This window comes from Protomyctophum bolini (assembly GCF_963924005.1).
Source record: "Protomyctophum bolini genome assembly, chromosome: 20".
Lineage (NCBI taxonomy): Eukaryota > Metazoa > Chordata > Actinopteri > Myctophiformes > Myctophidae > Protomyctophum > Protomyctophum bolini.
Window position 1 is genome coordinate 27195767 of NC_137881.1, and position 24351 is coordinate 27220117.

General features: G+C 44.5%; 1 protein-coding gene across 5 annotated transcripts in view; it reads right to left on the reverse strand.

Moving 5' to 3' along the window:
- The window catches only part of LOC308334992 (uncharacterized protein), a gene marked incomplete at its 5' end in the record, with an annotated part of 160372 nt that overhangs the window by 6517 nt on the left and 129504 nt on the right, over positions 1–24351 (reverse strand). For all 5 annotated transcript variants that reach the window (XM_080791914.1, XM_080791913.1, XM_080791912.1 and 2 more), the window contains 8 exons: positions 492–575; positions 1219–1311; positions 2455–3234; positions 3663–14208; positions 15153–15387; positions 15479–15631; positions 16658–16789; positions 18281–18358. In XM_080791914.1, coding sequence (XP_080648040.1) covers positions 492–575; positions 1219–1311; positions 2455–3234; positions 3663–14208; positions 15153–15387; positions 15479–15631; positions 16658–16789; positions 18281–18358 — 12101 coding nt within the window. The remainder of the gene's footprint in view (positions 1–491; positions 576–1218; positions 1312–2454; positions 3235–3662; positions 14209–15152; positions 15388–15478; positions 15632–16657; positions 16790–18280; positions 18359–24351) is intronic.

Consider the following 24351-nt stretch of genomic DNA (forward strand, 5'->3'; position numbering starts at 1 on the left):
AGCCGTCCCAGGGAATGAGCAGTGCAATTACATTACAAAGTGATTTGTAATGATCTTTTCTGAGACACTTAACAGAAACACAGATTAGGATAAGTACAGGAAAGCATCTAACAGGGTTCAGTCGTAGGCCAGGACCTGTGTCTCCAGAGAAGAGGGTCTTAACCACTAACACTATCTCTGGGGAACATGAGCAGTATGATGCAAATATAAATAATACATATTCAAATGGAATCCATAATGGTGGGTGATGTGCAGTTAATTTGTTGATTATCTATATATACATAATACAAATTCTTATCCAACAAATACAACATAAATATGTTGAAAATCATGATAGTGTACATTTAATGCAAGGTAAACCCTATTTACTGTAGTTACTGTAGTACATCAAATTACAAAAATAGCAGAAGAAGATTTACCATTTTTGCTGAATGTTCACCTAAGACATGCCCAGGATACAGTAGTTGTTAAGCATTTAAACATTATCGTACCTTCTTGACTACAATGTTCCCGTGCTCATCTGTGTACTTCTCCTCTGTCACGGTCTGCGCTGGGATGTCTGGCAAATCATCCGCCTGTACGGAGCAAGCACACCGTTTAAAGGTACATTCTGCTACAGTGGTGCACACAGAGGCACAATTTACACTAGACCCGGGATTCTCAACTAGTTGCACACTGAGGAGCTTTGGATTGTACAATGAACATGACATCAGTACCCAATATTACACACAGCACATCAGTAGTCATTTTCCGTCGTTTAGATTTGGGATGCCATCAGAATATCTTGCAACTGACTGGCTGAGAACCCTGGTTTATGTTATCACCCAAACATTTCAAAACCAGGACAAATAATATAGAAACATGCTCCCCCTGTGTAGATTTTCAAGATTTCAACAACAGTAAATTAAAGTTGACAATAGGGCACAAGGGGAAAATAGCGCAAAATCAATGACAACACCACAAAATAAAATGGATGAGTATGATGCAGAAATGAAATGAACAAAGAAAATGCCATGGGCATTCCTCACAGTCAAAGTTGTCTTTCCCTATGATACCTGATACGGCTATCATGTAGATCTCAACACCTGTTAAGTCAATGCTGCACGAAAGAAACAGGAACAGCTACATAAATGCTGCCAACTAGCCTAGCATCACACCACTGCACACACCGGCGACGAACAGTACTGTACAGTACTGTACATGCACATGCTGCTTTACCTGGATGATAACTCTGCGTCGGACCACCCTGGTGGTTATCACCTCCTCCTCTGAGCTATCAGAGGACAGCATCCCTAGCTCCTCTGCTATCTCCTGAGAGACAGCACACAGCCGGCATGTGTCAATATGACATGTGTGCACAGTGTCACCGCAGGCATACACTATTGTGAGAGGGATGACTGATTTAAGCAGTCACACCTGGCCTGAGTCAAACTAGAACTGGACTCAGAGCTGGGTGTGGCTGCGCACCTGTTGTGCATCGACTTGATCAAGGCACAACAGGTTAAATCAGTCATCTACACTATATTATAGCAGGCAAACCTGTCCCTTCTTTTCTCTTGGTTTTTAGCAATGGGATTTGGCTTTCGTAGTTTACCTTGACAGAGAGGTTCTTTAAAACCAATAGATGAGGGAGGGTATGACATAATGTGGTATATACATTATGGATAACGCAACATTGAAAGAAGATGAAGAGGAGGTACAGGTGGATGTATCACACAACGATTGACCAAAACGGACGTGCATGGATGGAAATGACAAGCCAAAATCAAAATGAGCAAAAGGGTCAAACCGATGTTGAAAGTGGTTTATACAGCGTTATTACACAATCTATTAAGTCCCAACACCCTGTGAAGGTCAATGTTTAGTTAAAAATCACACCTGTGTGAATTGAGCGGTGCATCGATACCTTTATTATGGTAGTTAGTAGTTACTATACTGTACGTGTACGGTACAGTTTTTTTGTTAGTTATACATTTATTGTTATAGCTGTGGTGCTCAATGTAAGTGCAGTGTTCAGCGGTGCCACTTTAGGTCACCCAGCGGTATTGCAGCCGCTCATACCCCAAACGGACAGACATACGGACATAGGGACACACGCGGCCAGTCATTGGAGCGGTGTGCACCGCTCAAAAATGAGCCGTTGTCAACACAGCACACCAACTCCGTCGCAGCCAGCATTTTCAGTCACCAAGCAATCACCATCCAATATTCTATTCTGTCCTCAAAGTTGTTGTTAGACCTTTTCTGTTATTGTATGTATACAGTAGGTGAATGCACACATGCAAACATGGCACTCATTAGCCTCCTAGTTTAATTCTTTGAAAAGAAACTCTCAAGCTGTGTGTTTTAGTTTGGCAGCCTTCTTAATGTCAAGTGCAGCCCCACTGCAAGCAGCCCGAGCAGGCAGGACACGAACGAACCAGGGCAGCGGTGAGCTCATGCTTGACCTCTTACCCTTCCCAGAAAGTCATCATCATCATCAAAGCCTGCCTCATCTCTGGAGGGTAGCTCCTCACAAACAGGCAAGTTCCTCTCCACGCTGTATTCTTTAGCACCTTCTGAATCATAATTCAACTCGCTGAGTTCTTCACTGCCCGACGAGAAGCGCTTGTGATGATCCACCCGAAGGAACGACTGGCCTGCATATTCAGGGGGGCTTTCTTTAAAGAAGCCAGTTTCAGGGCTGCTGCCGGGCATAGGGGATGGGGGCTCAGAGATCCGATAGCTGATTTCTGTTTCGGACAAGTCCGAGAAGCCCTGATGGCAGTCAAAGAACTCCACATCAGAGTCGGAGTGTAGCGAGGATTCTGGGCGTTCTTCTGAGACGTTTGACTGCTGTGTTCCAAACTCAGAGAGTGTTTTTTCAAACTCTGAGAGGACTTGCCTGAAGCCTGGAGAGAACTCGAAGTCTTCCGCAGTTTCCTTTGGGGTGGCCAGAGAGACACCCTGAGCTGAAGGGGGGTCACTGAACACCGAGGAGATAGGACTCAGGTCTGTCGGAGAGGCTCGGCTACATTCAGAAGCTCTCGGGGCCTGACGTCCTGAAAATATGGCATCGTAATCTGGTGGCACTAGATAGGAACTTGACATCGGTGAAGAAGGCTCACTGTCCGAGAAATCATGCGATTGAGCTGATGACTGATCGAGTTCTTGTGTCTCTGTTGCAATGGGCAGCAGCTTGCTTTCTACTTTATTCTCCGTCTGCAACTGTGTTTCCTTTGTTTGAGGTGTGCTCTGAAAATGAATGTCAGTTACCATCTGATTACCAACACATTACGTACACTTCATGGTGCATGCAGCCATGCACCATTAACTTCACTTCACATTTTCACCAATGTAACATCACCATTCAATTAAACTACAATTATTTTCCACACAAGCAACATCTGGTTAGACGTAAGATGTGCCTTGACTATAATAACTTCAATGCCAGAAAAGGGTTAGCTGCCGATCTAGCTTTGGAGAAAGTGAAATTAGTAATCACTTAATTTATTGTCGCACACATGTTACAAACCAGAGCACACTCCATTTTGTGATCTCACTTCATCCAGACACATCACACGGTTAGTGTCCTCCATTCAAGTGACATGTTAATGTGTTCCTCTGTGGCAACTGGCAAGTGATGCAACCCCTCGCAACGACGGCCATGCTCTTTCTCTTACCCTCTGTGTGGCAGTCGTGTGTGTTTGTTCAACAGCACTGGCGTACAGGATTAGCTCTCTGGTTTCTTTTATGTCCTGGGCCTTCACGGGTGTAGTGGGACCGTCTTCATGTGACAACTCTACCTCACCGTGAGTGGTTTGCAAAGTTAACATCTTTCCACTGTGTGCTGATTCGTGGTGTAGATTTTCCTCATGTGGAGATATTGTTTCTGATTCTGATCTGGTTATCTTTTGACCATCTGTTTTGAAATGTCCGTCCTCAATCTTTGACTCATTAGCCGAAGTTAGTAATGGGGCGACAACCATAAGCCCTTCGTCTGGAGCCAGTGGAAGTTGGTCAACCGTTGAAACAGGTGTCACATGACTCAAATGTTCTGCTTCATAGACTAAAACCTCTTCCTGCTCCAAACCTAAATCTGACGCCTCTTCTGAATCAACAGATTGCGGCGTCCATGGCCTTAGACTATCATCAATGCAATAATCAAACGGTATCTTTGACTCATTAGCTGAAGTTAGTAATGCGGCGACAACCATAAGCCCTTCGTCTGGAGCCAGTGGAAGTTGGTCAACCGTTGAAACAGGTGTCACATGACTCAAATGTTCTGCTTCAGAGATTAAAACCTCTTCCTGCTCCAAACCTAAATCTGACGCCTCTTCTGAATCAACAGATTGCAGTGTCCATGGCCTTAGACTATCATCAATGCAATAATCAAACGGTATCTTTGACTCATTAGCTGAAGTTAGTAATGCGGCGACAACCATAAGCCCTTCGTCTGGAGCCAGTGGAAGTTGGTCAACCGTTGAAACAGGTGTCACATGACTCAAATGTTCTGCGTCAGAGACTAAAACCTTTTCCTGCTCCAAACCTAAATCTGACGCCTCTTCTGAATCAACAGATTGCGGCGTCCATGGCCTTAGACTATCATCAATGTAGTAATCAAACGGTATTGGTACAAACTCACTGTCTGATGACTGATCACTGAAAGACACAGGTGAAGACGACATTTCTTCAGGGCCAACATCTATAAAATAGGATGACAATATTCTCATGAATTCGGGTACAGGTGAGTCAGGCGACAATCGTCTGAACTCATTGACAGATGATATGGATTCAGGTGAGGACGGCCTCCTCTCAATTTCAATGGCTCTTGATGATGTGACAACCACCTCGGACTCTGAATCTGAACTCTCTGAGTCGGATGAGGATGACCTGTGTGTTGTCCATGTGGTGGTGTATTCCACCAGTGACACAGTAAAGTGAGGAACAGGTGAGTCTGGAGATAGCCGGCTGTTTTCAGTAAGCTCGGGTGTCGATTCTGGGGAGGAGAGTCTTTGGTCAACCATTTGCATAGCTGACTCGAGTGACACAGGTTGATATTCAGATTCTGAATCGGGTGATAGAGGTCTGTCTTTCTCAGCCTGATCATCTGGCACCACAGGTTCTGGAGATATTGGCCTAAGCTCAGTGGACAAATGTTCCAAACCCAAAGGCATATAATCTATATCTGATGCAACAGATTCTGGTGATGGCGATGCAGACCTAAGTGATGCTATGCATACTGGTAATGCGTTTCTAAATTCTGGCAGGTGGGAATCTGCAGAGAGTGCTCTAAACTCATCAATGGATGTGTTCGATTCTGATGATGATGCCCTCATTTCTGTCAACATGGCTGAATCAGACGCTGATATAACCCCCTGATCATCACCCGACCTTAGACCTGACTGAGGGACAGCTCTTTCAAAGCTCTGCTCTGTCTGTCTGTATTGGTCGGTTGGCGAAGGAGTCACGTGTTCAAGCATTGGTGGTAGTGGGCTTACAGCAGACAGTTTTTCATGATCAACCTGGGTAGTTTCCATTGTAGACCCTTCTGGAACAGGTTCTGTGGCAGAGTCAACAGTTTCTACGTACTCTAATGTGCTGCCAACATATTCCATAAACCCTGTTTTGCTACTGAATGTTTCCCCCACATACTGAGGGTCATGCACTTGAGAAATTAGCTTCCACAGCTCAGCCTCATAAACCAGGTTATACTCTGCAACCAGAATGGCTGATTCCTGTGATGATGTGGGAGCCATTGTTGTGGATAAAGTTTCAGTGGTTGATTTAGTAGTCACTGGGACGTTTAGTTCCGTTACTGATGATTTGGGTGATAGTCGTAATTCATCTGCCTCTGACTCAATAGACTCAGGTGACACTGGTCTCTCTTCATTAACAAAATAATCCACAGTTGGCATTAAGTCATCGGAATCGGAATATTCAGCCAGTGTTAAGTCTCTCACAGTCATGGAATACTCATATACAATGGCCTTTGAAAAGTCAGGTATTGGTGATTCAGGAGAAAGTGATCTGTATTCATGATCTGATATCACTGACGTGGGTGATTGTGGTCTGCTTTCATTGAAAGATACATCAAGCAAAGAGAACATGTCTGACATTACAGACTCTGGTGATGAAGACCTATAACCAGTTTCCATTGTGATAGACTCAATGAAACTCTGTGCAAAAGCAGGAAGAGGTGAATCTGGAGACAGATCAACAGATCCAGTAGATTCTGGTGATACTGACCTGATATGTCTGAGTAATATAAGCCCCTCAGGTGACATGGGTTTGTATTCTGTTAATGATTCAGCTGATAGTGGCCTCTCCCCATCCTCTGATGTAACAGATAAAGGGGAATCTGGTCTAAGTTCAGTATCAAAAGTTCCAGATGTCAAGTATTCACTTAATATGTACTCAATATCAGAAGTAATTGACTCAGGTGAGGATGATGATCGATAAGGGTTTGCAATACATTCAAATATTGCCTGTCCATATGCAGGTATGGGGGAATCAGGTGACAGAGCCCTATAGTAGTTATCCCCAGATGCTATTGAATCTGGTGATGAGGGCCTGTCTTCATAGAATATGGATGTTTCAGACATATATTCATACGTATCCAAATATATGTCAGAACATATTGAGTCAGGTGATACAGATCTGTATCTTACTGCTGACATGCTAGGCTCAGGCTGTATGTACTGGGGCAGTGGGGAGTCTGGTGATAAACATCTGTATTCATCAATTGATGCTACAGAATCTGGTCTGTCTTGAATTTCAAAGAGATGAGAAACTAGAGGGGAAAATTCTATTTCTGAAGCAACTGATTCAGGTGATGAGGACCTATATTCCATAGCAACAGCATATGACACTGGTAATATGTGTTCAAATGCAGGTATGGGAGAATCTGGTGAAAGTCTTCTGTGTTTATTAACTGAGGCCATTGAGTCAGGAGATGATGCTCTCTCTTCAGAGAACATTGTGAATGTTAATTCAGGTTCCATCTCTAAATCAGAGGACGGTGATGCAGGTGAAGAGGACCTGGTTCCCAGATGTGACATGATAGACTCTCGTAGTGCCTGTCTAAAGTCAGGAATGGGAGAGTCAGGTGATAGAGGTCTTAATTCGTTCAGAGATCCAGTTGATTGAGGAGATGATGATCTGATAAATGACATTAACATCACTGATTCAGGGGAGAAAGGCCTGTACTCTGACTCGGAATCAGGTGACAGAGGTCTCTCCTCAACCTCCGATAGGAATGACTCTGGCGAATCTGCTCTATCCTCAATGACAAATGTTGAACAAAACAAAGGTGCATACTCAATATCTGATGTAACAGATTCTGGAGATGATGTTCTACAACCAACAAATGATGGAAGAGGTTCAAGTAACCATGTTCTAAATTCAGGTACAGGTGAGTCTGGAGACAGGGCCCTGTATCCATCTCCAGATGTTACAGAATTAGGAGAGGAGGGTCGACCTTCATCGCATAGTCCCGCTAAAGACACAACCCCGTGTTCTATATCTGAACTAACTGATTCCGGTGAGATGGATCTGTACCCTGCCGTTGAAGCTGTTTGCTGAAGAATAGCCTGTCTGAAGTCAGGTATGGGAGAGTCTGGTGAAAGTATTCTGTGTTTACTGACTGATGCTATTGAATCAGGAGAGGAATCTCTCTGTTCAAAGAACGTTGTGAAAGCTAATTCAGGCTCCATCTCTAAATCTGAACACAATGACTCAAGTGAAGAGGACCTTGTTCCCATGTGTATAATGGCAGAACTTTGTACTGCCTGTCTAAACTCAGGAATGGGAGAGTCGGGTGAAAGTCTAGACTCATCCCCAGATGCATCAGAATAAGGAGAATCTGGTCTGTCCTCGAAAAGCCACTCAATACACAAATCAGTCTCCACATCCATATTGGAACCCAAGAGCTGGAAAATTATAGGGGCAAATTCTATTTCTGAAGCTACTGATTCAGGTGATGAGGACCTGAATTCCATAGCAACAGCATATGACACTGGTAATATGTGTTCAAATGCAGGTATGGGAGAATCTGGTGAAAGTCTTCTGTGTTTATTAACTGAGGCCATTGAGTCAGGAGATGATGCTCTCTCTTCAGAGAACACTGTGAATGTTAATTCAGGTTCCATCTCTAAATCAGAGGACAGTGATGCTTGTGAAGAGGACCTGGTTCCCAGATGTGACATGATAGACTCGTGTAGTGCCTGTCTAAAGTCAGGAATGGGAGAGTCAGGCGATAGAGGTCTTAATTCATTCAGAGATCCAGTTGATTGAGGAGAAGATGATCTGAGATGTGACATTAACATCACTGATTCAGGTGAGAAAGCCCTGTCCTCTGAGTCAGAATCAAGTGACCCTATATCTATAACTGACTCCGGCGACATAGATCTGTACCCTGCGGTTGAAGCCAATAGTTGAAGAGTAGCCTGTCTGAAATCAGGTATGGGAGAATCAGGGGAGAGAGCCCTATAGTCATCTCCAGATGCTGTTGAAAGAGAAGGAGATGGCCTCCCGTCAACTGAAAATAAGTGTGTGTCCAAAACCTCCATTTCAAATTCTGACATTACAGAAATAGTCGACGATGGTCTGCTTCCACTTATGGATATGGTTGATTCGATATAGTTTGTATACTGTGGTAAAGGAGAGTCTGGTGACAAAGACCTAAACTCATTGACTGATGTTGTTGATTCAGGAGATGATGCCCTAATCTTTTCCAACAACATCATTGACTCAGGCGATAAGGTTCTGTACTCTGGAATTGAATCTGGTGAAAATGGTCTCTCCTCAGCCTCTGATGCCACTGATTCAGGGGAATCTGGCCTATCCTGAGCACCAGGATAGGCCGTTTGATCATAAATCAACGGTGCATACTCAATATCTGAGGTAAATGACTCAGGGGAGGAAGATCTACATACACCAAACAAAGAAACAGATTCCTGACAAACTGCTGTAAAGTCAGGTATTGGTGAGTCAGGAGAGAGAGGCCTGTGTTTGTTCATCAATTCAGGAGATAGTGACCTACACTCAAAATGATACGATGTAGTGTCAAATAACTCAGTTTCGGTGTCAGATACCGGTTCAGGTGATGACATTCTACGACATGAAACTGAAGGTTCAGGGAACGAGACTGAATACTGGAGAATGGGTGAATCTGGAGACAAAGCCCTGTATTCATCCAGGGACTTCACTGACTCCAAGGAATCAGATCTGAGAACAACCAGTTCATCAGGTGAGAGAGGTCTATACTCTGACACAGAGTCTGGTGACAGAGCTCTACCGAGCTCTTTCATATCCGTCTCAATCTTTACATACTCTGTCCTTGTTCCAGCATATTCAAACACTCCAGTTTTGCTCATGAACGTTTCTCCTACATACTGAGGGTCTTTCATTTGAGAGATCAGCTTCCAAAGCTCTGCATCATACACTAGTCTGTAAACTGGTATCTGGATCACTTTAAACATTGGCGCAGCTACTGCAGGCCCTTCTCCAGGCTCGAGCACAACAGAGTCAGGCGAGTCTGGTCTCTGCTCAGCATGGGCCTCTGAAGCCGAATATCCATATTCAATATCTGAGAGCACTGATTCTGGTGAAGAGGATCTATATGCAACTGTGTCCGACTCAGTCATTGGTAGTTTAAAATCAGGGATGGGTGAGTCAGGTGACAATGCCCTGTTTTCATTTACAGATATTACTGAATCAGGTGAGGAAGCCCTATCTTGACTGAAAAGCCATGGGATGCACAATTCGGTTTCTGATTCAACACTTGACAACACTGACTCTGGTGAGGTTGACCGAACAGCCGACTGTACAACTTCCGCATGTGAAATAAAGAATTGGGGAACAGGAGAATCTGGTGGAAAGGATATAAAATAATTAAAAGACGCTGGAGAATCTGATCCGATAACGTTAAGCTCGTCAGCTGACAGTGGTCGGAATTCGGACTCAGAATCAGGTGACATTGGTCTATATTTTTCCATTAGAGGCCCCTTGTCATTTTCTGTGTACATGGTTGCTCTATATTCATCACCAGAATCTGGAGACGAGGGTCTGGCCTCAGAGAATAATGATGATGAGATAGCCCCATATTCTACATCTGAACATACTGACTCGGGTGACGAGCACCTAGATTCTCTGCAGAAAACGGCATACTCAGGATAAAACAGACAAAACTCAGGAATCGGTGACTCGGGTGAGAGTGCTCTGTATTCATTTACAGATGCTATTGAATCAGGAGACACTGGCCTCTCCTCAAAAAGCCTTGAACTGTGTAAATCAGACTCCAGTTCCATATCTGACAATGACTCAGTTGATGATGACCTGTGATAACATTTGAAGGGTTCAGAAACAAAATACTGGGGAATGGGTGAGTCTGGAGACAACATGCTGTTCTCATCTAAACTCCTTACTGACTGTGGAGAATCTGCTCTCAGTTCAGCCATCAACCTCAGCGATTGAGGTGACATGGGTCTATATTCTAAACCATAATAATCTTCCGGTGACAAAGGTCTAGGCTCTGATCGTAGGCCAGTACGGTCATTCCCATCTGTCAAATGTCGTTCACTTTGAATATGCTCTATCCTTGATCCAGCATATTCAAAGACTCCCGTTTTACTCATGAAGGTTTCACCAACAAACTGTGGGTCACGGATGTGTGAGATCAACTTCCAAAGCTCTGCGTCATACACAAGTCTGTATACTGGCACTCTGACTGCTGTTGGGGATACGTCCACGTGACATTCATGTATAGGTGCTGTAGACTTTACTGGTATAGGTTGGTCTGTAATGCCATCATCACGCACAGTTTCTGATGATAGAGGTGACACATGATCTGAAGATTCAGCTACATTGGACACTTTCAGCTGTGTTTCTATACTAGATTCAGGTGATACTGCCTCACATTTTGTAACATCACTGGCAGTTTCAACTTCTGTTTTGCTTGATTTCTTGGATTTTAGATTTTTCACAGTCTTTGCCTTATCAGTTATTAGGCTGGGTTTAGCCTCTTTTGTTTCTCCTGGTTTAGATGACTCATGAGATACATTCTCTGTTAAATAGTCTAATCCAGATGTAACTGCCTTAGTTTCTTTAGTCAGCATATGTGATTTAGCATCTAGCTGGTCATTATTGGAAGTATGTGCCATTGCAGATGTCAAATTCAGAGGTTTGGGCTCAGCAGATGTCAATACATTTTCAGATTGAACCATCTCAGCCACAGAGCCACATTCAGCCAAAGTTTCCAAATGTAAACTAGACTTTGCATCGACCTTTCCTGATGACAAAGCATCTGGTGACTCTGACCTATCCTCTGTGCTTAACGAGTGAAGAGCCATTGGAATATATTCCGTATCTGAGGATAAAGATTCAGCAGATGATGGGCTGGGAAGTACAGATACAGGTTGTGCTTGTCTGAAGTCAGCTATGGGTGAGTCGCATGACCGTGATCTATGCTCTCCAGCTGATGCTACTGATTCAGGTGAAGATGGTCTATTTTCCAAAAATACTGGAATTGGATCATCTCCTGTGTCAGAAACGGTCACTAAAGCCACTGAGTCAGACTGCCCATATTGTGGAATTGGAGAGTCTTGTGACAGTGATCTGTGTTCATTGACTGATGAGACAGATGTAGGAGATACTGCTCTGATATTCACCATTGAGATAAGTGACTCGGGTGACAGTGGCCTGTCAGATAAAGATTCAGAGGAAAGAGGTCTGGTTTTAGAAACGAGTGTCACTAGTATGTCAGAAAGAAACGCAGGTGCACTTAGTTTAGGGTCCTTTGTTAACAATGCTGTTCCATGTCCAGCATACTTAAAAACACCTGTTTTACTATGGAATGTTTCTCCTACATACTGTGGATCATGGATTTGAGAAATCAACTTCCACAGCTCTGCATCATACACAAGTTCATACTCGGGCACTTGTATTGCTGCATAAGATAAAGGTTCTGTGGACTCGGTTTCTATTGTATGAAGTTCATACTCAGGCACTTGTATTGCTGCATAAGGTAAAGGTTCTGTGGACTCGGTTGCTATTGTATGAAGTTCATACTCAGGCACTTGTATTGCTATAGAAGGTAAAGGTTCTGTGGACTCGGTTTCTATTGTATGAAGTTCATACTCAGGCACTTGTATTGCTATAGAAGGTAAAGGTTCTGTGGACTCTGTTGCTATTGTATGAAGGTCATACTCAGGCACTTGTATTGTTGCAGAAGGTAAAGGTTCTGTGGACTCGGCTGCTACATGACGTTCTGAGGTATTTGTAATGACATAAGATGAAAATAACTCAGATTGGGGAGATGACACTCTTCCTTCTGCCATCGACATTGCTGACGTAGGTTTGTAGTCAGCTACTGACTCTGGAGAGCTACTGTCAGCTACTGACTCTGGTCTTTCCTCTGTTTCCTCAGTGTCGGACACAGACACAACAACCCAGTCATCATCAAACTCAGAGATTGACTCTACAGGTGATGGGGATGTGTCTTCTGTAGGTAATTCTGCTCTGAGGTCTGGTATGGGTGAGTCAAGGGAGAATGTTATGTATTCTTCTCCAGATGCAATTGAAATAGGTGAAGATGGCCAATCTTCATGAAATAGTGCTGTGTTAGATCTACCTCCACTGTAGTCACTGTCTGGTGAAAGTGGCCTCCCAAATGGCTTTTTGTTTGGAACCATTGGTGTCAATGGCCTTTCCTCTGTTTCAGATGTTTGCACCTTGGATGTAGCCTCTGGTGCAGTCAGCAATACTTCCCATTGAACAACAGGGGGTGGAAGGGGAGACAAGGGCCTAATATGAGGTATAGTGGAGTCAGGCCAAATATGACTCAGTCCCTTTGTTGAAAATATTATTGAGTCTGGTGACGAGGATCTACTCTCTGTCAGTTGTACTGACATGTCAGGAATGAGTGGACAATTCATATGTATTGGCGAGTCGGGTGATGCCAACTGACACTTATCGGCAGATGTCATAGATTGAAGAGATGATCTATCTGCTGACCTTTGGAGTTCAAGAATGCACTCTGAGTCTGATGCCAATTCGGGCGATGGGGACCTATTTACACCTACTTCAGGCCTACGGGCCTGTTTATCGTAGCCTGATGTTGAGGTCTGTGAGTCTGCTGCCGTTTCTATGTAGGCTATATCTTCATTTTGAGTTCCATCCAGCGTGAGTGGTAATGTTATCTCAAAGCTATACTCAACCCCTTGTATGAGAGATTTGCCTGATTTAGGACTTACTAGCTCCTTTAAGGGCTTTGCAGTTGAGTCATGTGACACCTGAATGATGGCTGTTGAGACCTTGGAATCCGTTTGAACCACTGAAATTGGACAAATGACACAGGGCAATGATTGATTGGCAGTGTCATGTGCAGGCTCACAGGTTTGGGAAATGGCTTCATAAACCTCTGTAACCTCAAACGCCAACTGCACTTCATCCATCCCCAATGTAGCTTGGATTGACTCTTCACTGGATGAATCCTTAGCCTCTAGCAATACACTTTCAGTATCTGAAGCTGTCAAATCAATGTCAGACCCATAAAGGACACCGTACAGTCGACGAGTTACTTCATTCAAATGCTCCTCTGAAATAGCCTGTCTTATGGTTGCTGGTTCGGCCTTAGCAGCAGAGAGATGTTCACCGGGCAGAGACATTATTTCAGTTCTAACCTCATGTGTAATGCTACTTGTATAAGATTTTGCTGAGACGGTCTCAGTCAATGGGGGAGTAATTGTAACTGAAGCAACGGAGGGATCTTTATCATCTTCCTCGGTTCCCTTCAATTCCACAGCCGCTTCACTGAAATCTGGCTCGGCCTGATCAGACTCCCTCAAACTATCGCCAAAGTCCGTCATAGACAACGGGCGACTTTCACACACACCCGTTCGAGAATGGTTGGACGCCTCTCGCCAAGTCACCGGTGACAACCACTGGCTGCCGTATGCAGGACGGGTCGTCTGCAGGCACTCCAAGCTCCATCCCTCTCCACCCACAGCCCCTTCCTCGTCCGCCGACTCCACAGCTGGCTCAACAGTGGGATACGGAGGAGGGGCAACCTGGCCAGACAATGCGGGCGCCCCTTTGTACGCGGGATCTATCACATGGGACCGGAGCTGGTGGGGGGAGGTGCGGTACAATGTGAAGACAGGACTTACTCGTTTTAGATCGCCCTGATGCACCGATTCTGATGCTTCTTCACAATCTCCTTGCGTTGTGCTGAGAAAAGAAAGGGTTTGTAATGGTTAGTCTCCACAACGGATACAACTAGTGGGAATGTGCGTGCATAGTTTCACAAGACATCGCACACTGTGTTGAAGACTTGAGGCATTTTGTTCAAAATGGACCAATTCTGCAATTCTACTTTGGAAGGTAATCGGGATGGAATATGGGAAAGCGGACAAAAAAGCAGGGCAAGGTTTTTCCTTGGCCTCTATAGGGAGTGCGCCTACAAAGTTGTACATAGCTTGGTGCAGTTATAGGTAAGAACATGAATTGGCCCGTTATAGTGCCACCATGAGACTGATTTGAATTATTTTAAGTGGCATTTCTTCCTCGGCCTAGTGGGAATGTGTGTGCACAATTTCATGGAATTCACTGTGTTCATGATTTGAGGCATTTTGTTCAAAACGGACCAATCCTGCAAGCTTTGGAAGGCAATCATAGCCAATGGGGATGGGGAAGCGGACAGGTCCGTTTTGATCACATGACTATAGTGTATACCAACTTGTGTGAAGTGAGGGGCGGTCTTATCATCATACATCAAATTCCGCTCTCAGACAATCATCAAAAATGTCATTCCGGCCAATCACTTTTGGCATCTTCACTTTTCTGCCTTCACTTTTATCTTCAATATGTACTTCACTCAGTCAATCAAATCCTCGCTATGGGGCGATCAGCCAATCACAAGCCAATTGTTTGTGTTCACACAAACCCGGAAAGCTGGGCATAGGAGGGGCTAGCACCCCTCAAAAATAGACGTTTGACAATGCCAGATGCACCACGGTGGATTCAAACCCACAACCTCTGTGGTGGTGGGCACTGAGCAGGCACTTTATCACTGCGCCACCATAAGCGCCTCCTCAAGGGATCTTAAAACCACAAAACATCCGTCCACCCCCCAAAAAAATGGTCACACTCATTAACAATCCTGAAATGCTTACTATGTTATTTCTACTTCTTTTTGCAGTTTATCCTTCTGAGCATGTCTCAGGAGGCCCGTTGCCGACGCGTCCGTCTCCGTCCGTCCCGTCTCCTGGAGCGATGACAGGCTGGAGGACAAGTCCTCCGCTGACACCATGGGCACTTGTCTTCCAGAGCCTGGACTCCTCCTGGCTGTGGATTCTGAACGTCTGCCTGACCTGGGACTGTCAAAGTCCTCGTGAAGGGCAGAGAAACCTAAGGAGTGATACGGTACAGTGATTGGGATTTCATTTTTCTTTAGATACAGTTTCATCAACATCCAAGCCAGCATTATAGCGTACTGTACCTTCGCTATGATGGTCCAGCGCTATAGTTCTCTCTATTTCTGCATAAGTGTGTGACGACGTCTCATCCTCCGTGGACTTGCTCATCTTGGTTTCAATGAGGTGAACAATGTCCATTCGATTGATCCTTGTCAGTCTTTTTATCAACGTATTTTCTGTGGGAAAATGATCACAAAATGAGTAATTACCATAAGGGATATCACTGTTGTTGGGCAGAAGAACTACATATTTCATGTAGTAGCACTTGTCATTGCACTTGCACTAGCCTCGACGACCTTACAGGCGTATGCAAAGGCTTAACTTGTGTAATTTAGACATATATGTAGACATAGAACTCTACATGTGTTATTGCTTACTGTGAATCGCTCTGGATTTAGAGGCTACTAAATGCCTAAATTGTAATTGTAATTTGTATTTGTATTATGTATCCCATAAAGTAGTTAATCTACAAACTCACAATGAATTTATATGGACAGGAATATTCCACTAATATTTGAAATGAGCTCATTCTGAATGAAGAAATATTGCCCATGTAAACACAGTCAATGTGCCATGACGTGTGTAGATCTGTAATTCCTGCTATTTTGGACAAGTTTTGAAAATGTTCACCTATAATGACATGCCCAAAATAGAGACCCAGGTTGAAAGCGGTTAATTAAGTCTGTGAGTTTTATAAATAGTTAACCTTTGAATAGTATGCATCTTCTCCCCGTGTCCCCTAGGGTAGGTACCCTCACAAAAACATGCCGTAATCCTGGTCTCTAAAACTACCTCCCCCTGGGCTAGCCGGGGCGCCTGATGGAGGGGAAAGGAACTGGTCGGAATAACGTGTTCCTCCCACGCGCTACGTCCGGCCGGGGAAACTCTCCCCAGTCAGGTGAAAAGAAGCAGCTTGGACTCCTCATGCATAGAAGGAAGCATGAGGTCAGTCCGCTGCCCCCCCCCCCCCCCCCCAGGTTGGCAGAGGAAGTGTAGTGCCCAGGATTACATTAGATAATTGAAACTGGGTGAAAAAATGGGTTACAAAATTGTGGGATAAAACATTGAAACATAACTCCATCCATTTCCTGAAAAGTAATGGTTTTGTACATACAAGATTTCCACCCGACACCAACTATTTGTGAAATGTGTTAGTTGTGACAGTGATAATGCTGACGATACTATCTATCACTAGCACAAACCTGTGCCATCTTTTCCTTCCCTTTCCGTCCACAACTTCAGCAAGGCATGGCTCTGGTCCTGTAGTGAGATGGGGTTCTCGATCCTTATCATTTTGATCCTCTCCTCAGTGAAGTCCAGCTCACGTGCCAGCTCTTTGGGAACAGAAAACAAAATGGTTATAACACCAAGATTCACTCTGCTTGATATACTGTTACTGTATGCCTGATATGACTGACTGCATGTCAGTAAATTAGGTTTTGAGCAGATACAAGTGCTCTGAGGCCTGTTGCCATGCTGTATTGCCATCTACCCGCATGCACAATGCACAATACACTGTGATATACCTCCAGCTATTTTTAGATGCCAGATGTTTTCACCTGCACAAGAAGCATTTCTGTCATCCATAGTGACACCTAATCACCTATCCATTGCACCTTTTTTTTAAATCATGCACCAGATGTTTGGACTTGTATATTTAATTTATCTGAATGACCTGTTCTGTGGCTCTTTCCTCTGTATTAGCTCTTTCCAATTCTAACGCTTTCTGTGACTGCAGCATTTCACCTACTCTATTACTTCTGTAATCATGATGTGATGACAAAGTTGATTCTGATTCTGACATAGAGATTATGTTTGATCACAAAGATGTTATGATATTGATAGAGAGTGTGACGTTTGTTAGCTCTGACGGAAATGTTGTTGAGAGACAGTTTTCAGGTACCCAACATATTTGGTGTAGTGTAGTGTAATATAGATTTAGATGTGAAGCAGCTGCACTTCCTCTGGTTGCCTCTGTGGATGTTGGTGCTCAGTTATAGTAACACAAGTAAGACGTGCGAACGCGGGAAGCGAACGCAGCTCGTAAATTGCAATAACAACAATTAGAATAAATTACGTACTTTTTTTAACGTTTTCTTTTTTTTAAAGTTATCTTTTTTTCTTCTTATTTTTTCTTTTTCTACTGTGTGTGAGTGGGAGTGTGTGTGTGTGTGTGTGTGTGTGTGTGTGTGTGTGTGTGTGTGTGTGTGTGTGTGTGTGTGTGTGCTTGTGTGTGTGGTGTGTATTTTTTTGTGTGTGATACAGCTGTGCCCTCTGATGGCGGACAGACAGACAGACAGTTTTGCTTGGCTTCCATAGTAAGCTGCTCAGTGCATTCGCAATAAGACTTATAGTCATGTACTGTATATAGTCAAATAAAGGTGTCTTTAGCTATTGATCTACATCATGTACTACTTGTTAATGAAGCCGTATACGGTATAAGTCATGTAGTGTGTGGTGGTCTACGTCTCACTTGGTCAAATGCGTTGCAGAAATGGAAATTCAGAAAAAGGAGTCCTTTATAAATACAAACGTGCTTCACAAGAACGATGATGGTGTACTGTAGCTATGATATTCACAAGAAGAAAGGTGAAGTTTTTAGGTACCTAGATTACCGAGTGTTACACAACATTCACACCGATCACAAGTTTCACTTTCAACTTCACTGGGCATTGCCTGGCTGGGTTGGCAGTTCATGCCGGGTTCGTTCGTGGGCCATGGCAGGACGGTGGTTCCATTTTGTGATGTCATGCATGTTGCAGTGTGATCTGTGATTGGTCTACTTTCAAAGGGACAGACACATACAGACGAATACAGGCACTCACCCGTCCAGCTGAAGCCCAGGTGGTCGGCAATGATGGCCAACCGCTGCTCTTTCTTCTCTGCTTCATCCTGTGGATCTACTGCAAATACCACCAGACAGCCATGAGGAGCCAGAACCGCAGGGATCGCCCAGAATACGTCTATACACTCATTTCCATCAAGTACTTCATTAAAAAAAAATCTTCACTGGCTTTCTTGTCTTGTGTGGTGTGGGGAATTTGGAAGTGGGGTGGATTTGACCGTGAGACTGGCACACATCTAAGTATCATACTGGTTTATTTTAGTAAAACTAGTTGTTTAATTATATCAAACCAAAACAATTGGAGGGTGGTAAACACTTGTCATAGATGGCCATCACAGACCCACTGACAATGGATTAAAAAAACACTAACTAACACCAATTCCTGAAATTTGTTTTGTCATAGTTTCAATTTGACACTATTTATTTCTTTAATCTCTCAATAACAGTCTTTAAATAGCTTCAGTACAATAAAGCCTTTAATTCAATCTTGAGATTTTAAGAACACATAGAAGGAAAGAGAGAGAGAAAGACACATGTCACAAACACAAACAGTTCAAGCAACACAGCCACAGAGACAGAGTCCTAAGCTAAAAAGATGTTAAGACTATGACTGACAGAGAGGCGGCACGACTTCACGACTACAGAGTACTACTGAGACACAAGAATGTGCCCCGAGAGAATGGGGGTACCTTGACTTTGGACTTTATCGTCTGGGATTCGCTGCATCTGTGTCTCAACAGGGTCATCCCACAACGGTCTAATAGGATAGACGTCTCCTGGCGGAGGGAACTGCATTTCAGGGTAAGTTTCTTTTTCAATGACCGAGGGATCAACTAGACTGCTCTCATCATCCGAGTAGGCAGCTGAGGCCTCTTGCTCTTTGTCTTTCTCCGCCTGTGCCAATCTCGCCACAAGTTTTGCAGCTTCATCACTTATTTCTTCAAAGAACTCAATGGACTGTTTGCGTGGTCCACGTTTTTCTTTAGTGGGTGTTGACGTGTTGACGGGTGTTGACGAGATTTGACCAGCTTTGCCTCGGACTGGCAGTCTAGATTGGAAGCCCTTGGACTTTACGGACTCAACGCTTAATGGTCGGCCCTGTTCCTTTTTAGCAGATGGCCCGGAAGACTCCCCTTCACAAAAACTCTTGGCTTTGAAAGATGATCTCTTGGTTTTGACTTCCACACGGGGGCCTGCATCTGTCTCAGATTTTCTCCTGCTGTCCTTCTTTACAGGGACTTTAAGCTTTCTTTCATAGGCAGTTTCAGTACGCTTGCCCATAGAATCTGTCTTTTGAGAGCCTGCCTTAACAGGAATTCTAGATTTGGACTCGGCAGCGAAAGAAGACTCTTTCTTAAGAGTAGTTGTGGAGGAAGATGTATGAGATGAAGAGGAGGTTGACAATTTACCTCGACCTTGACAAACTACCTTAGGTTGGGATTTTTCGGGCGTCTTTTTCACACTAGTGGGTGTAGTTAGTTTGGACTTTCCTGATGATTTGGGTGCTTCTATTATGGACTGTGGTTCCTCTGGCGAGGAATCAGAGGACTCCTGGCCCTGTTCAGAGTACACAGATCTGGTTACTGTGCTTTCTGCTGTCTGTACATTTGTTATCATTGGATCAGAGGAACTAGCGTCTAAATCTACGGGGCCTTCCTGTGGATTTGTATCTGTTTTTGCTTCTACAGCTTCAGGTGAAGTTTGATCTATCTTTGTAGGTTTGGCTGAGGCTGAAACGCCCATTCTAGGAATTTTAGATTTAGAGGCATCAGATTTGGAAGTTGCCTGATCATCTTCAACATGAGATTCATGCTGAGAATCAGTGGTTTCTTTTGATTTCTCTTCAACATGAGATGCATGCTGAGAATCAGTGGTTTCTTTTGATTTCTCTTCAACATGAGATGCATGCTGAGAATCAGTGGTTTCTTTTGATTTCTCTTCAACATGAGATGCATGCTGAGAATCAGTGGTTTCTTTTGATTTCTCATCTTCCTCCACTTTAACCTCCAATATTAGATTGAGGGCCACCTCGGTTTCAGCTGCTGCTGTGCTAACTTCTTGCCTAGGTTCTTCAGGGATTTCCTCCGCAATGGGCTGTTCACCTATCTGGAAAAAGGCAAAGCCACCACCCTCTTCTTCATAGCTCCTCTTGGTCATATCAATAGCGCCGCTCCTGGTCATCTCAAAGAGCTTCCCCTCCTGGAACAGGAAGGGATTGGGCTCGCTGGTGGGAGTGCTCTCCTCTGTCGGAGACCTTACGGGGGTTGTGTCTGGGCTCGCCTGTGGAGACCGCTGATCGGCCATCAGATTCAGTATCTGGTTCAGTATCTGATCCTGCTCTTTGTTGTGATCCACGAAAGCAGCCTCCTTGTCCTCAGTCCAGGGGTCAGACTCTGCTTTGGCAGTGACACCCTTGGATTCGGTTCTGGGAGCTTCCACCATGTCATCATCCTCTTCTGTGTCATCATAAATACAGACCTCTGGTTTAAATGTCTCCACTGCTTGCCCGATGACAACGGGAGCACCGAGTCCAGCCTCTGGTGAGCCCGTATGTCCACTCGGATCTCCTTTCACTTCATCCGTTACATTGCCACCTGAATGAACAGCCTGTGGACTGTCAGTGGCCAATGATTTACCTTCACTCTTATCTCTATTGTTTTCCCTAGATTTCCTCAGGCTCTCTTCCTTCTGCTCATCTGTTATGTTTGCTGCTGTTTTAGCAGTCATTTCCTTGTCAGCTGCTGACGATGGCGGGACTTCAGTTTCAGTTTCTGCTTTAGATTTAGAACCATGCTGATCTGAGACAGAATGAGGTCCCTTTGATGTGACACTGGTTGTTGTTGTCGCACTCTTGGCGTCTTTGCTGTGGGGTCCTTCATGCAAACCTGCTGGAAAAGGAGAGGGAGGTTGTACTTTAATATGGGAATCAACAACATTAGCTAACTCTGAATCCTCTCTGGGCCTAGAGAGCCCACTTTCATGTTTCTCACTTGTCGGCTCTAATGTTTCGCAGCTGTCATCCCCTACTCTGGGATCTGCTGAGGCATTCATATCTTTCCTAGAGTTCTTTTTGCTCCTCGCGTCTTGCTCCATCTCATCAAATGTTTTTATTTTGGCTGCCATCTTAAACATCTCTTCCTCAGGAGTGATTTTTCTCAGAGCTTCACTGCTCTCTGATGCATCTTCTCCCTCTGTATCTTCGGGGATGACAGCCGGTATCGACTGAACCGAGAGGAACATGTGGTCGGGGGTTTTAGGGTTTACCTCATAACTTACCTCTTCAGAGCTAGGGGTGTCAGGGGAGAGGGGACTCTTACCGGAACTGGTCATCTGAGATGTCTGCTCACAACTGTCATCGCTGGCACTAGTCTCGTGGTCTCGCAGCAGCCTACTACGCAAAGCATCTGGGGGGAATTCCGGGGCTTTGGAGGGCTCTGGGTGGCTAGAGGATTGATTAGGCGGATCTAGAGCGGGTGGGAAGCCTGGAAGTCTCTTTTGCGCTACAGGGCTGTTTTCTAAGGAGTCACGACAGGGGGATTCCATGGTGGGGCTGGGCTCAATGGAGTCTGGGGATCTAAGTGAGGAGTTTTCTTCCGCGAGGGGACTACCCTCTAGAGAGTCTCTGTGGCTGATTGTCAAAGAGTCATCAGCTAAAGGACTAAGGGCATCCGAGTCTAGTCTTAAAGGCAACTCTAAGCTTCCACGATGCTGACACGATGACCTAGATGCTGGTGATCCAGCTAATGATAATGCTAGCTGACCGTCGGGGCTCTCCTGATCACTAAGAAAGGTTTCTAAAGTGTCTGATATTCTCTCTGTAAGCTGTCTTGGCTTTGACGGCTTAGAATCGCTCCTCAGTACTGATAAAGACTCACTTGTGGTACGGTCATCTGTAGCCTCACTGGATGAGACAGGGAGGGTCATTTCTGTAGACAGCTGGTCATCAACGGTCCCGACACCAGAGTCCGCAGACTTCTCTTTCTTATCACCCTTGATGACAGCTGTAGTGTCTGCTGATATTTTCCTGGTCGGATCTCCATTTTTGGGAGTGAGAGCGCAGCTTTCAGGACTTATATCTGGAGTTGCTAAGCCCTCATGTTTGAAACTGTCCTCAGAGCTCAGATGAGACGTGCCATCGCCAGGACTGGCACTTAGAGAGTCTGCAACGCCTTCATGTTTCGAACTATCAGAGCTATCGTCGAGACCACAACTCCCAAAGTCTACAGTTTCAGTTATCTCAGAGCATGGGGCGGGAATTGGCTTTTTTTCAGCATCTCTCTCCTGATGAGTGAATTCTTTCTTGTGAGGTTTTGAGTCCAGAGATACTTCTCGTTCATGAGAGACACTGGGCGTTATTGCTTTGGTCATTGTTTTGGACTGGATAGTTTGTGAGTCTATACTTTGCTGAGGTAATGTGGATGATTTGAGTTCAAACAGCCCAGACTTTCTTTTCGAGGGGTCCTGCCCTGTTTGAAAGGCTTGCATTAGCTCTTTTACTGACATTGTCTCCTCAAGTTTCTCAGATTCAGTTTTGGGGGACTTAGGGGTGCCCTGTTTGGCTTTAGGGCTTTCTTTGGCCTTTGGAGAAGGTTTGCTCATAACAGGTAACTGTGAAGGTTTGGTACCAATGACCTTTTTGCTCGTTTGTTCCGCCTCCACTTTCTGTTGAAGTGCTTTGACTTTGTCTTTTATTGACCCAATGGGAGTCTCCTCAATCACTGGGGATACTGGTGACACAGGAGCAGGAACTGTGGGTACACTTAGCTGCGTAGTGGCCCCTGTTGACTCCTCTGCCTGCCCTTGCTCCTTGCCCTTCCGCCTTGCTGGCTTTTTTATGTCACTGACAGTGGTTTTGTCCTGCGACTTCGTTGGTGTAGTTGGTTTAGTATTTTTACGCAGGACAACGCCAGTGAAGGTTTCTTGGACCACCACTTCTTTTTTAGCCTTTGTTTTAGAGGCCACTGGTGCGTCGAGGAGATATTCTTTAAGGTCACCACTGTTCTTTATAGCTTTGGGCCTCGGAGCCCCTTTATTTGCCCTGGTTTCACGCAAAACAGGGCTTTCTAAGGGGGCCATCTTTTTGGCCTCCTCTATCTCACTGTCTGAGAGCAGGACCCACTCTTCAGCCATTCTCTCTGCCTTGGCTGCCTCCTCTGCCACCTCACCCTCATACGTTCCACTCCTCAGTATCTCACTGACTTTCTCTAGGTCCTCTTTGACCTTCTCTAAGTCCTTCTCCATTATTTCTAATGGCTCTCCAGACACCTCCTCAGCCCCCCTGTCTAGGCCACCCCCTCCTAATGACGCTGATTTCTCTGTGGCATCTGCAGTCAAGATGGCAGTCATTTTGATCAGGTCTTGCTTCAGCTCTGACACGTCGGACAGAAGGTCTGGTTCTCGGATCAGCTCTGATTTCAATGCTGATGTCTCCGACTCCTCATCTTTCATTTGGAAGAAGGACGAGTAAGGAGTAAAGAAAATCAAAAGTTCAAATGAAAGGAGACAGACAATGACACGGAGAATATGATCAGGACAGGAGCGGAGCACAGGGATCACGATCATAGGGAAAAAGGTTCACAACGGATTCAACAACAGGGCAGCGGAGGAATTGGATTCCTATTGTACGTTCGGTTGTATTTTATGGTAAAGTTTGTGGTAAAGCAAACCAACAAGAATAATGGGAAGGGATATGAGCAGGAAATAACTTGCTTATACGCAGACTCAGCACACCCGATCCACACACACACAATGAAAACCAAGAATAAATTAAGAAAAAAGAAAAAGTAGACCAGGCAAATGTAACGATACATGAACAAATAGGATGACAAAAGGAAAAACAAAGGATTAGAATATGAAGACAATCTCAAGATTGCAGTAACATAAAGCTCATGTAGATGGAATGAAAGAGAAAAATATGAATAAACCATAAATATGCAAACAATTAAGAATGATTGTTGCATCTCTCAAAGAAAGCCAGTGAAAATAACTAGCCATAAAAATGTCTTTCAATGTGCTTTTTATACCAAGCAAAGCAGGCCGTTATTCAAAGCT